The sequence below is a fragment of the Leopardus geoffroyi genome, chromosome A1 (genome assembly GCF_018350155.1).
Source record: "Leopardus geoffroyi isolate Oge1 chromosome A1, O.geoffroyi_Oge1_pat1.0, whole genome shotgun sequence".
Lineage (NCBI taxonomy): Eukaryota > Metazoa > Chordata > Mammalia > Carnivora > Felidae > Leopardus > Leopardus geoffroyi.
The window spans coordinates 10,935,572-10,948,354 of record NC_059326.1 but is presented as its reverse complement, the minus strand read 5'-3'; the positions used below and the strand labels follow the sequence as shown (position 1 = coordinate 10,948,354).

The 12,783-nt window shown below is 39.8% G+C and overlaps 1 protein-coding gene across 6 annotated transcripts in view; it reads right to left on the bottom strand.

The window, feature by feature from the left end:
• The window catches only part of RXFP2 (relaxin family peptide receptor 2), a 60,282-nt gene that overhangs the window by 26,964 nt on the left and 20,535 nt on the right, over positions 1–12,783 (bottom strand). For 5 of the 6 annotated variants that reach the window (XR_006711001.1, XM_045471890.1, XM_045471961.1 and 2 more), the window contains exons 3-7: positions 12,616–12,693; positions 9,718–9,823; positions 8,807–8,878; positions 1,384–1,455; positions 732–803 (exon numbers count right to left, since the gene is read on the bottom strand). Coding sequence is in view for 5 of the 6 variants with exons in the window: in XM_045471890.1 (XP_045327846.1) it covers positions 732–803; positions 1,384–1,455; positions 8,807–8,878; positions 9,718–9,823; positions 12,616–12,693 (400 nt within the window). In the remaining variant the exon portion in view is untranslated. The remainder of the gene's footprint in view (positions 1–731; positions 804–1,383; positions 1,456–8,806; positions 8,879–9,717; positions 9,824–12,615; positions 12,694–12,783) is intronic. The other variant, XM_045472040.1, reaches the window with a different exon arrangement.

Genomic DNA, 12,783 nt, shown 5'->3' with positions numbered 1-12,783 from the left:
CAGAGGCCCACAGCATACGCAGGATCTGGATAAAGTTGAAGTTCTGGCTTTTTCCACCAGACCAATCTGACCTACAGAAATGTCAGACTGAAACACCGAGCCTTCTAAGGGGCCAGTGTTCATTTTCCTGGCGAAAATACAAATATCTGATGTGAGACTCCTCAGAAGGGAGCTGGTGGCTCAGCCAGGAAAGTGACGAAACACCACAAGCTACCATATCTTCAGACTTTTCTATGAATGCTCTGGAACTCTAAAAGGTCCCTAACTTGCTTACTTTCTAGGTCAGTGGGTTTCAACAGAGGTCCGTTGAAATGAATGTCTGGAGACATCTTTGGTTGTCACACCTCTGGGAACCAGTACCACTGGCATCTAGTGAGATAGAGACCGCAGATAATGCTAAACATCCCCAAATATGAGAGAACACCCCCTTCATCAAAGAATTCTCTAGATGAAATGCCAATAGAGCTGAGGTGGAGAAATGCTGGAATAGATCAACACTGGATGGACACATGGCTCAGAAAGCCACCTGGAAAAAGCACGGCACAGGTTCCTTTGCACACAACTACCATTTGGCATGTCATTATCTGAATTGCTTGGGTAATGTGCTCCAGATGATGTGACAATCAGAAAAATGAGTGTAATAAACAAGATACATAAATAGATGGAGACTATAAGCATATATAGTCTATCTGATCTATCTGATCTTCTGAAGGAAAAGCTAGAATACTTACAGCCAAGTTAGCTGATGTAAGTCTTTGAATACTCCAGGTCTGAGAGTTGTAATACAGTTGTGGCTGAGATACCTATAAATAGCATGAGCGAGTCAATTAGGCAAACTCAATACTTCATTTTAGTCACATATAATCAGAATATGAGCCGCTGATGATGATTATGGAGTAGGGACATCTGTTTCTGAAAGCATTCAGCTGCATAAGAAGATACAGATAACCACGAACCTGGTGTGTATGACACTGGGGCCAGGACCAGCAAACCGGCCACAAATAACGTGTTGGGATATTATATTCTGTTAAGAGTATAAGAGTAGGTGATTTTTGCTTCTGTCACTTTTGGTCCCATCCTTAGTAGACTAGCATTTTAAGAAAACAGATAGGTAAGTTAGCAAGGGTTAGAAAAAAAATGCTAAAATATTGTGGAAATGACCCAAACTTCAGAAGACAAGGTTAAGGAGAGCCTTTGTTTCTGTCTTCTGGTAAAACTAGGAATCTTTTAATAATTCCGTTAGGTTAATAACTCATCTAAGTACTTTCTGGTAACCTATTTTTCCCATTTTGCTATAGCCAAGTCCAGCCTTTAAAAAGTGCCATTTCTACTCTTTTAATCTTTACTTAAAATTGTACTCAAAGTTGTAAAGAAGTTACTCACAATATTTGCAGATTATGTAATCCAAAAAATGCTCTCCGTGATACGTGCGTAATACAATTATGCTGAAGAAATCTGGTGGGAACGAGACAGAAGAGCCATGTGATTAGGGTGTAGGTACTTTATCGAGTTGTGGCACATGGTCTCCACTTGATTCATCTAAAGACAATTGGCGAAACTGGTTTATGAAGTCCCAAGTCCTACTCTTATGTCGGGTGGTGGTGGTGTCACCCACGAGATGGCTGTGAAACTAACCAACGCTTGTCTCCCACTGGCAACCATGCAGTGAGATTTGGGCGTCTCTGGTCTGCCCCGCTGAGCTCCCGGGTGACGAGTTTGAGGAGGGACGTGGGCTTGTGTTGCGGTTTTCTTATTCTGACTTGCAGATGATGCTCCCCATGTGAGATGGGCCCGGGCCCGTGTCTCACTGCTGAGCTTTTTATTCTTTCAGCACAGAGTTCCACCTTTAATTCCCCATTTCTCTTCATTCTATTCCCATGAAAAAAGGAGAGGGCAAGTCTCATTTGTTTCTATTGCGAGATGCTGAGCGGGAAGCACAAAGGGAGTTAGTGAGGTACTCAAGGTCACAGCTGCATCCATAGTGGAACTGAGGCTAGTATCTCAACTTCAGCTCACAGGGTCACGATTTACTTACCCCCTGAAGCAATTTACCAATATAGTATTGATTCAATAATAGCACTGTTGGGAGTATCTAAGTAAAATAATTTCCATTCCCTGTGCTTATGATACAATGGGAGTTTAGCCTTGAATTCGTAGTTTCTCAAGGTATTTAGGAGCAGGAAATATCCACACTAATAATAGTGACTAATGACTACATAGTGTTTTGAATGGCTTCCCTAGCTCTTATTTTGATCTGGTTCAGTTCCTAAAATCTCACACAACACTTCCTTAATTGTTAGGAGACTTCACTGCAAAACCATTAGTAGAACACGTGCTCTTTTGGCAGCTGGCTGTACTTTGAATTTTGTTATACTATAACTATTCTCTAGCAAAGCTTCCCAGCCTTTGAATTATGAAGCCATTACAGGAGTGTCAGGATATTGAAGCCCTCAGCCCTCAAGGTAGCTAGGTAAAGCCGATATCAGCTCCCAGTTATCAGCAAACCCATCCATCCCAAGTTCAAACCCAAGTGTTGAACGGATATTGTCATTTTCTCTGTGTTCCACCAAGTGGCAGAGGTTGGTACTACAGCACACGCATTACATCCATAAGATACACAGAGCGTCAATTTCAATCTCACCAAGTAAACTTGAAACCCATTGAGACCTCGTGTCATTCCACCCCTTCTCTCCCCCCGCCCTGCCCCACGTCTATGAGGAGACGCTTCCCATTACAGCATACATTGTCATTTGGTTTTAAAGTTCTGCTATGAATAGAATGAATCCGTACAGATTAATATCTGTTTTGGCATTTCAAAGCCCTTGGAGTGATGTAATGAAAATGAACGTAATGAATTATGTTACAATAGTAAGTGAAAATAGAAAAATAATACAATGTAGGTTGAAGTTCCTCTTAAACATAAAATTTACTACCTAACTAGTGTTAGTTATATTTTATTCCAGATAATGAATGCAAGGGGCACCTGGGTGGCTCAGTAGGTTGAGTGTCTGACTCTTGACTTCAGCTCAGGTCGTGATCTCACCATCCGGGAGATGGAGCCTTGTGTGGGGCTCTGGGCTGACAGGGCAGGGCCGCTTGGGATTCTCTCTCCCTGGCTTTCTGCCCCTCCCCCACTCGTGTGCACCTATGCAAGTGCTTTCTCTCTCTCTCTCCCAAAATAAATACATAAACTTTAAAAAATATAATGAATTCAAAATTGCCATGCACATTTTACCTACATGTCGTCAATCTTGAAGAGATGGGCTCAGTCATAAATTGTGCATTTGGCTCCGTGCTTTCCACCTGCATGACTCACTGGATGTGTGCAGCCTATCTGCCTTCCCTGACATGAATTGAGACCCCAACACTTTATTTACTTATTTTTTTAACGTTTATTTAGTTTTGAGACAGAGAGAGACAGAGTGTGAACGGGGGAGGGGCAGAGAGAGGGAGACACAGAATCTGAAACAGGCTCCAGGCTCTGAGCCATCAGCACAGAGCCCAACGCGGGGCTCGAACTCACAGACCGCGAGATCACGACCTGAGCTGAAGTCGGACGCTCAACCGACAGAGCCACGCGGGTGCCCCAAGACCCCAACACTTTAAATAAGGAAGAGCCTCTAGTCACCTGCTGGGCTTCAGCTTGCTGGCACCTCCCAGAGAACTGGAGCTCCAAGTCCCCCGTCTCAGACTTAGGCTACTGAATTTGAACTTGATCCTGTAGCATCCCCTTGCTTCTTTGTAGAACAGTAGCTTGGTGACTACGAGGGGAAATTGGGAACCGTAACAGTTTGGCAAGTGGTGTCCTCTTTTTATTCAGAGCCGAGATGTGAGCCCATTTAATATACTTTCCACTGAATGGCTTTTCTAAGAATAACTTACTGGTTCATGAATTCCTGCTGTTTCAGCTGTCAGGACTTTTCAAGCAGAAACGCCAGGAATTTATGTACCTGAAACTAAAGCAAATAAATGCTTTAATGACATGCATGTTTATAAGCTATTTTTTAATGCAACATTTTGTATTCATGAGCCAGGCAGACTCCTTGAATTATATTTTGTTGCCAATGATTGTTTTGAACTAGAACCATGTTTAAGAAGAAATTCCTAATTTATGTAAGGTTTATGTCACAATGAGGAAGAAGGCTGCTGCTGGTTTCCATGGTAGTGGTGATGGAGTACTATAGTCACTGTTAAAGTCTATTTTATTTCTTTGAAAGGTCATCTTAAATCCCTCCCCCCACCAACATTAGAAAGGCTTGATATTTTTAAAAGATTATTAAAATGAATAATCTGACCAATAGTAAAAACGTTCAGGTAAGTTCAACAACATTTATTCATTTGGCAATTAAAATTTCATTTTGATTTATGAACTTATACTTTTGGTTGCCTAAATGACCTCAACCCACTGACTATTTAGAACATTCTAGACCACAGACTCACTCAACGTTAGAGTCAATGATCTCTTAGGATATATTCCAATTTGTATAGTAAGATGTGCTTGATGTGGGTTCTGGGCAAAATCACAAAACAAGCTATTTAGGAAACCGCCTGTGAATACCTCAAGAAGAAAATGAACAGGGCACTTCATGAGAAACAAGTCATGTCAGACTAACTTTATTTTCTTTCTTGAAAAACTGATCAGTCCAACACCAACAGTGGCTGACACTGCTTCTATGTCTAGCATGCATTGATCAAGTGGCTTTATGATGCGTTTGTGGCCAAAATAAAGAATAATACACATTGTTTGAAGGACAGTGATGAAGGGCTCTGGAAAGAGTATTTGGCACTGTCCTCTTCAATATTTTACTCCACGATTTGGGTAAAGATGGTTCATCCAATTTTCAGGTGACAGAATGCAGACCTCTCAGCAGTCATATTCATATTTATATGAATATTCAGCATAGTCATAGTGAATATGTTGAATTTTCCAAAAAGTTCATTACAGTCTGATAAGAAAAGCTGAATCTAACAGGTTGAAACTGAACAGGGTTACATTTATGGACCTACAACTAGCTCTCAAATGCCAAGTGCACAGATACAGTATGGAGACGCCATCACTTTGCAGAAACACCTATGGCACGGGATGGGGAATTTTAGAAGCATGACCGCTAAGAGTTACAAGTATGAAATAGCCACCAAAATATCAAATGTAAGCTTGGAGCATATAGAGTTTAGAAAAGAAGTCTTGCTAGCTTTCGTCTGTCTGTCCCCGCCCATGTCACAGTGACAATATTACATTTATTCTAGATACTACGTGGAAGGCAAGTGTGGGTGAACATATACAGATTAATGTGACCAGGATGATGATCAGATTTGAAACCACATCCTTTGGGGGAGAAGTCTGCTGGAAGAGACTCGTGGAATATGCAGGGTGATAAGAGCCAGCTTTAACTATTACGGTTAAGTAGAGGACTGATTGGGTGTGTTTTGAACAGTTTCATGGCGTAAGTCTAAGAAAGATGGGGAGCTTTAAAGACACCCTTGGCAGTAGTAGATTTACATGACAGGACAAAATTTATTGGTGTATTCTTTGAAGTTTCTTCTGCTCAGCGCACCCTCATGACCTTCCTGGCTTATTTTACTCCATGGCTCTCATCAGTATCTAACAAACTATGTATTTTCTATTTTATTGCCTATCCTCCTCCACTGCGCCTTTAACTCCCTGAAGAGAGGGCTTTTCACATGTGTTGTTCACTGCTGTATCCTCAGTACTTGAAGCCTGGCAGGTATCGACAAATGTTTGTTGAAAGAATGAATGAATATGTGGTTTTGTCAGCTTTTACCCTCCTGCGGGATGTTTCCAAGGATCCTGGGAGTTGTTCATTTCTTCCTTCCCCAGACACCTTTTCCTGGGGATGGTTTTGGTCTTGCCACATCGGCTATTTGGGATGTTGTAATGCAGAATAGGGAAGGAGAAGGTAAGAGTGGAAGGACAGGAGAGAGAAGGGCATGACTGAGGCTGGGGGTTGGAGAAGGAGTGGCAGGGGCGACTGAGGAGTGGAGAAAAGGGGGTGGGGGTAGGAGGTTTAAGGACGGATGGCTGAGCTCATGAGCTGCTTTATGATACTTAAATAATGGTTGTAAAGGCCTTGTGTTATGTTCAAATCAAAGCTTGGTTAATGGACGTTTTCATCAACAGGAACAATATTCTGAGACTGGACCAAGCAGTTAAGCTTCCAAAAGATCACAGTCAGAGGTTTGGCTTTGAGGCCAAGATCTACTACTTGTCAGCTGACTGCCTTTGAACAAATAATCCCTCTTCTCTAGAATACGTATCCTCATTCCTGAAAGAACCTTGTAATGCTCACCCCCACTTCGCAGATTATGGGGCTCAAAGTCCGAGTGAGAATTCCAAATGTTGGGATTCTTTGTGAACTTTAAAAGGTGATATATAAATATAAGGAACTGTGCTGTACTCTGCCTAGGATAAACACTTAGTGAGTGTTTCCTGATGAGGGTCCCCTAATCTTTTTTCTCTGAGCCTCTGGGAGAATCAGCTTGTCTCGTTGATTCAAATAGCATCAAATAGCACCTTGCATCAGGAGAGCTTCAGCTGGGTGATGATGTGGCATAAGTTTTCTCAAAGTAGAAGTAAACATTTACTTGGAGAACTTTCCAGCTGACCTGGGCAATTAAGGTCAATCCCTATTTTATTTCACTAGGAGAAATTGGGGCCTGGATTATCAAAATTAGTGATTCCATATCCTTCCCCTACGTGGGCTAGCCAATACTATCAAAGATAAGTATTGACATAAATCAGTGGTCCACAAAAGAACTTGGTAGGAGAAGTTGAAATGTACCCCTCCTTTGCTTGATCCTCTGGTGATCTCTCTGCCTTCCCAGAAGTCAGTTTGTCCCAAATTAGAGGGCACATGTAGAAAAGGGAGTTCTGCATGGGGCAGGACAGTATGTGTTGACATCCATCTCTGGTTCCTGGCTATTGCAAAATAAACACTGCACTGAGCATCAGAATATATGGGCTTTCACTCTGGCTCTTCTGCTTACTAGTCGTAGATCTTAGTTAAATCATTTAACCATTGCAGACTTGAGTTACCTCGTGAACAATAAGAGCACTTAATTAGAAATTCATAAAGCTTCTATGACTCTAGATAACAGAACTGAAACAGGTACTCTACAACATGAATCTTTTTCCTTCCTTTCTGTTAGTGCCATTTTTCCCCCCTCCCTTGAGCATTATTCAGGCAGTGCAAGAACCGTATTGACTCACAGGAAGAACATGTGGTGATTCCAAGAATTTCCAGTAAGAATAACAGCAGTATAGTTAGGGTTTCCTCTCTAGATTCATCTGGAAACCCAGAGTCCGTGCATAGCTACTCCCCTGCGGCAATGTGAACATGACAACACGCCCCACAATGGAGCAGAAGGTCGTGACTGCGGATGACATTGACGGAGGCTGTGATCGAACCCAGGCATGATTATCTCTGTTCACATAAGATTCTGCCTCACTAATGGACTTCCTTCAGCGACTTCTTTTCTTGTGCGAGAAAATCTGTACCTAAGTTCATGCACAGCATTGAATTTTGATGGCATTTTACTCCAAATCTGTTTGTCCGGTATCAGCAGAGGATCAGATTATTTTTATTCTTTTTAACATATTTTACATTTCTAGATATTAACATACTTCGCATTTCTAGAAACTTCCTATGCTGACTGTGAAGGATAAAACCGTATAATTGTGCTGCTAAGGAGCCTTACAACATTACCTTGTTAATTTTTAAATCTGGTCTAATGACCATCTTGGCAATTGTAGAAACTTGATCTCTTCGTTATCCCAGAATGACTGGGCTCGGAGGGGCTGCCATAGAGTAACAACTGACAAGAGGTTGAATATTCTCAATGTCTTTATTTAAATGGGAGGTATCCAATTCCACCAAAAGGAACATTCTAATACCCTATCCGAGGTAACTGTCCAAATACTTTGATATGAGTAATGTGGGAAGTTAATGCAGTCATCATAAGGTTGTTTGGTGAGCAGGGAATCAAAGTAAAGGGAATTTCTATCAAAAGATAGATAGTTCATGCAAGTAATGAGACTCGTCTAGGGATTACATCGCCCAGATCCTGGTTTTCTTTCTTGGAAGGTGCTGGAAGCATCTGGATACTTTGTTTCTCTCTGACTACCATTTCTTCACTGCGGACTGTGCCCTATTTATTAATATTTTCTTTCCTCAGATATGCTAATATCGCTGATTTCACTAAGATTGCAGCTTTTGTTTCTATTATCCCGGGAGACAGTCTGTATCCTACCATTATGTGTTTTAAATGATCTGATCTTTCCTGGGGCGCCTGGGTGGCTTGGTCGGTTGAGCGTCCGACTTTGGCACAGGTCATGATCTCACAGTTCGTGGGTTTGAGCCCCACATCAGGCTCTGTGCTGATGGCTTAGAGCCTGGAGTCTGCTTCAGATTCTATGTCTCCCTCTCTCTCTGCTCCTCCCCCGCTCGTGCTCTGTCTCTCTCTCCTTCGAAAGTAAATAAAAACATTGAAAAAATTTTTAAAAAAAGTTCCAATGGAACTATGTGTTTTCTTATTGAGATGCCTGATCTCAACTTCAATTTAATCCTCTAAAAATAATTTAAATAAAATTAATTCAGCTACTTTCAGTTATGAAATGGAAAGATAATATACTAGTTTTCAAAGCTTTATTTCCTAATCTTAATTACATTTGGAAAATAAATTTAATGATAAAGATTATTAAGTTTATGTTCCATTTTACTTAAAGATAAAAGGCATCTTAAAACATCACAAGGATTTCTTCATAAAAACACCATTAATAGCTACTTACATCTGTTTAAGTGCTGTGTATTTGATGAAAACTTTATCTGGAAGACTGTGAATTTTGTTTTCCTTAAGAGACCTAAAATAACAGGTAAAGCAGACTTCATTAGGGGTTTTATGACCAAGAAAACTTTTCCCTAGAAAGTGCATGACTGAAAACAGGATGTTTGTGGATACTCCTTGCTACTTCCCGCACATTTGAAAATGACCCTAGTAACTGAAAACTTTCTCGTGTGAGAATGAGAAGCGCATAAGGCAAAATGAAAGCAGTTTGCAAGTATCTGACAAGTTTGGCCATTTAGTATCATAGATTAGAATGTCTATGAAGAGTTAACATCTTTACTCTCTGGGTGATTTAATAAAATACAACAAACAAACAAAAGAAAACCAAAAATTCCTAACCAACTCACACATGCTCAAATCAGAATACGACTGCAAATTCTGGAGGCTCTCAAAACATTTTTACAAAGTACAGGCAAACTTACAGTGACGACATAGCCAGCTTCATGGATTTTTTATATCTTTGTTATATCTTTGCAGTCTTGGACAATTGCCACCATTTACAATGAGGTAGAATAAGCTAGTGCTCTCCTTTTTTATTTTCATTTTTAGTTGTATGGTACTCGCATTTTAGTAAAAACAATGAATCAGAAAGTAACTGAAAATCAGCACTGCAGACCAGAGACGTTTGTGAGCTCCACAATAACCAGGCTAATCTAACACACAGCATTTAAAAACTTGCCTTCCCTGGAGAAGAAACATGTGGGATTCTCTGATTTCTGGTAGTTTTAAGGGGAATGTCTATGATTTTGCTAATATATAAGTAACACAAAACACAACAAGGGGAGGTTAGATTAGACTACATGGTTTTCATATGGTTTCAGGGGCAAATATCATCAAGACATGAATTCTACTCACAGTAATGTCGCATTGCTGGAAATCACTGGCACAGACTTTAAGCCCATATTTACACATTCCAATTCGGTTCCTTTGCAGTCACAGGGTTGTGGATACTGGTTTAGAGCTAGGGGGCAAAAGAGTAGTATTTCACTGGGAAAAAAATACTTTTCTTTAATTATGACCTCATCTCTAATAGCTGACAGGGTTCTCTCCTCATTGAATGTATAACATTTACATCTTTAGTAGCCTAATTTGGGTCCATAGTAAAAGCAAAGAATTGTCTCCTAGTCCATCATAGACTAATGTGGCATTTCATTTCGGTTCTAGCTTCCAGTGGTCATTTCAGAGGCACTTAATAAGTGATTAGAAAGAAACCACAGAAAGATTTAAGTAGCACAAAAGTGTATAGTGAAGCAGGATTAAGTTCTCCTCAACGAAAAATATTAATACAACAGAGTAAATCTGCAATGGGTATAATTGAGTCGATTTAATTTAATTGAATGGCACAAAGAGGTTGCTCAGTAAATCCTTGTTGGTTAAAATTCAATTCAATCTTTTCCCCCTTCAAACTTCTCCTAGGGCTGTGAGAAGAGACAGATGCAGTAGCCTCCACTGTGCCTTATTGAAATAAGCCAAGTTGGATACCGTCTTTTTTTGGTTCTTTGTTTTTCGTTACTTTAAAGTTATAGTGGAAGATAAAAATGGTAGAGAAGCTATAAAGCTGAGAAAACCAAAGATCCATCTATCTGAAACATTCAGAAGAAAAAAAATTCAGGATTTACTGTGAAGAAACTTACATAATTATTAAGATAATGGCATATAAAGGGGTGATAAATCTATGGAGAAAACAGGCCAACTTGTCCCATGAGACAATCACTCTGTGTGTGTGTGTGTGTGTGTGTGTGTGTGTGTGTGTGTATGAGACTAAGGGGTGTGATATTTATGGAGCACTTGATTTTGCCTCTGATCCTGTGTGTATTTGTTTTGATGGAGCTAAGAAAATGAGGATTCTTTTCCAATTTTTGTGTTATTATTTAGTTAGATCTTTACACATCCTTTCCCATTGCTCTGTTTCTTTTAAATTCCTTTAACCAAACTTTCTAAAATCAATTTTACGGAATTTTAGTAAATTCAGCAAACTTTTATTGAGTACCTGCTTAATTCAAAAGATGCATAAAGTTTTGGAAGTATCTAGTGTATAAAAATTTTGAAAATATTCTATGTTATTTATAAAGTTTTTTACAGAGTTTTTGAAAATATTCTATGTTATAGGTTTATGCTAATTAGCTCAACTCCTTAAAGCTCAGAATGTTCACTTCAACGTTTATTGACAGCAAAAATGGTGTTTACATTATTAGATTGAAAGCCTGGGGATGGAAACTCATATTTACCAATAAAAGAATTCCATGTAGTCCAAGCTGGGCCTACTGCCTAAACCAGCGACGTGAGCATAGCTCCCTCGCCTGCACATCAGTCATACCCACAGGCTCTGGATTCTTCTTCAGAAATGCTTCTGCATCTCTGTCTCTCTCACTCTTCCCACTGGCATTTTCTGGGATCAGATTCTTAGTATTACTCTGGAGTATTGCAGGAAACATAATGATCAGTATCTCACTGTTCTTTGTTCTCAACCTTGGGAAGGTTGACACTTGGGTTGGCTCATTCTCTGTTTTCGGGGGGGCTGTCCTGTGCATTGTAGGATGCTAAACAGCATCCTTGTCCTCTGCATACTAGATGCCGGGAGCCATCCCCCAGTTGTGACAACCCAAATGTCTTTTGACATTGACAAGCATTCTCTGGGGACAAAAGTTGTCCGGGGTTGAGAACCACTGTTCTGATCCATTCTCTATGATTCTGATGGAAGAATCATTCTTACAAACCCTTTGTTTCATGTGCTTCTTCCTTCTCATTAAAAGAAAATAAGCCCACAGTGTCAGTAGTTGCCGACCATGTACAGCAGTGATCTCCACAATGGGATGTGTACAAGATGACCCATTATGGCTCAGGAAGAAAATACAAGAACTTACAGTTGTGTTTATTTTTAATCTTTTTAAGTTGTAATTTTTATATATGATGTACCTGTGCACAGTAAAGTATATAATAAGTGGTAATTATAAACTGATATTATAAAGTGCATAATATAAGGTTAATATAGTGTTTAATATATATGTATATTGCTATTTGTATATGCATACTAATATATGTATATAATTGTATATGTACCTGCATAATTATGTCTAGGTATACATTATACACATGTATGTAATATAGGTGTATATAAAGACATGATTCTATCTACAGGGTAGAGGCCAAAGTCCAAAGTGTGCACCCAGAATCCTCTATGGGCTGGTGCCATCCTTCTAGGTCCATGTCAGTGTCATTGTCTCTGTGGATCTTTTTCCGCCCTTGGCACAACCATCATTTCTTCCAGTGGGCTTCCACATTCCTTCGTGCAAACATCATCCTTCTAGTTTATCACTATACTGTATCATCTCTGTCTCCATGAGGTTTTGCCTTTCCTGCTACAATGTGAAGTATTTGTGACTTGGGGCCACATCTCACTTATCCTTGTACTCTCAGTCCTTAACATAGGGGCTGAGAAGTAGTTGGTGTTCAATATCTCTACTGAAGAAAGTAGTTAAAGGGAAAAATATCTTTATCATTTATCATAATTATTTAATATCTATATATTCTCACAATCGTAGGCTACTACATAAAATGAGCATGAATGGAATATGTTGTTTCCTTCCATGTCTTCAATCCCATGGCAGACAACGGAGCAGTTGACCACTGAAAGACATTGACCTGAAACTGAAATTCTAAAGGGAATTGACCACACTACCCATATAAATCCATGCACCACAAATCATGTTGCTCGCAAAGCTGAGACTGAGTCTTTGAATCAATACCACTTACAGCACTCCTGTGTTAATGCCACATAATTAGCATTTCCATGGACTGTGCCAAATATGGTCGCCCATCCACTAGTGTCTCCTGTGAAATGGTGATGAATATTTGTCAGTTATTCTATAAATCAAATATCAAATTACAAAACAAAAGTATAAAAATTTGATAATGAAATCA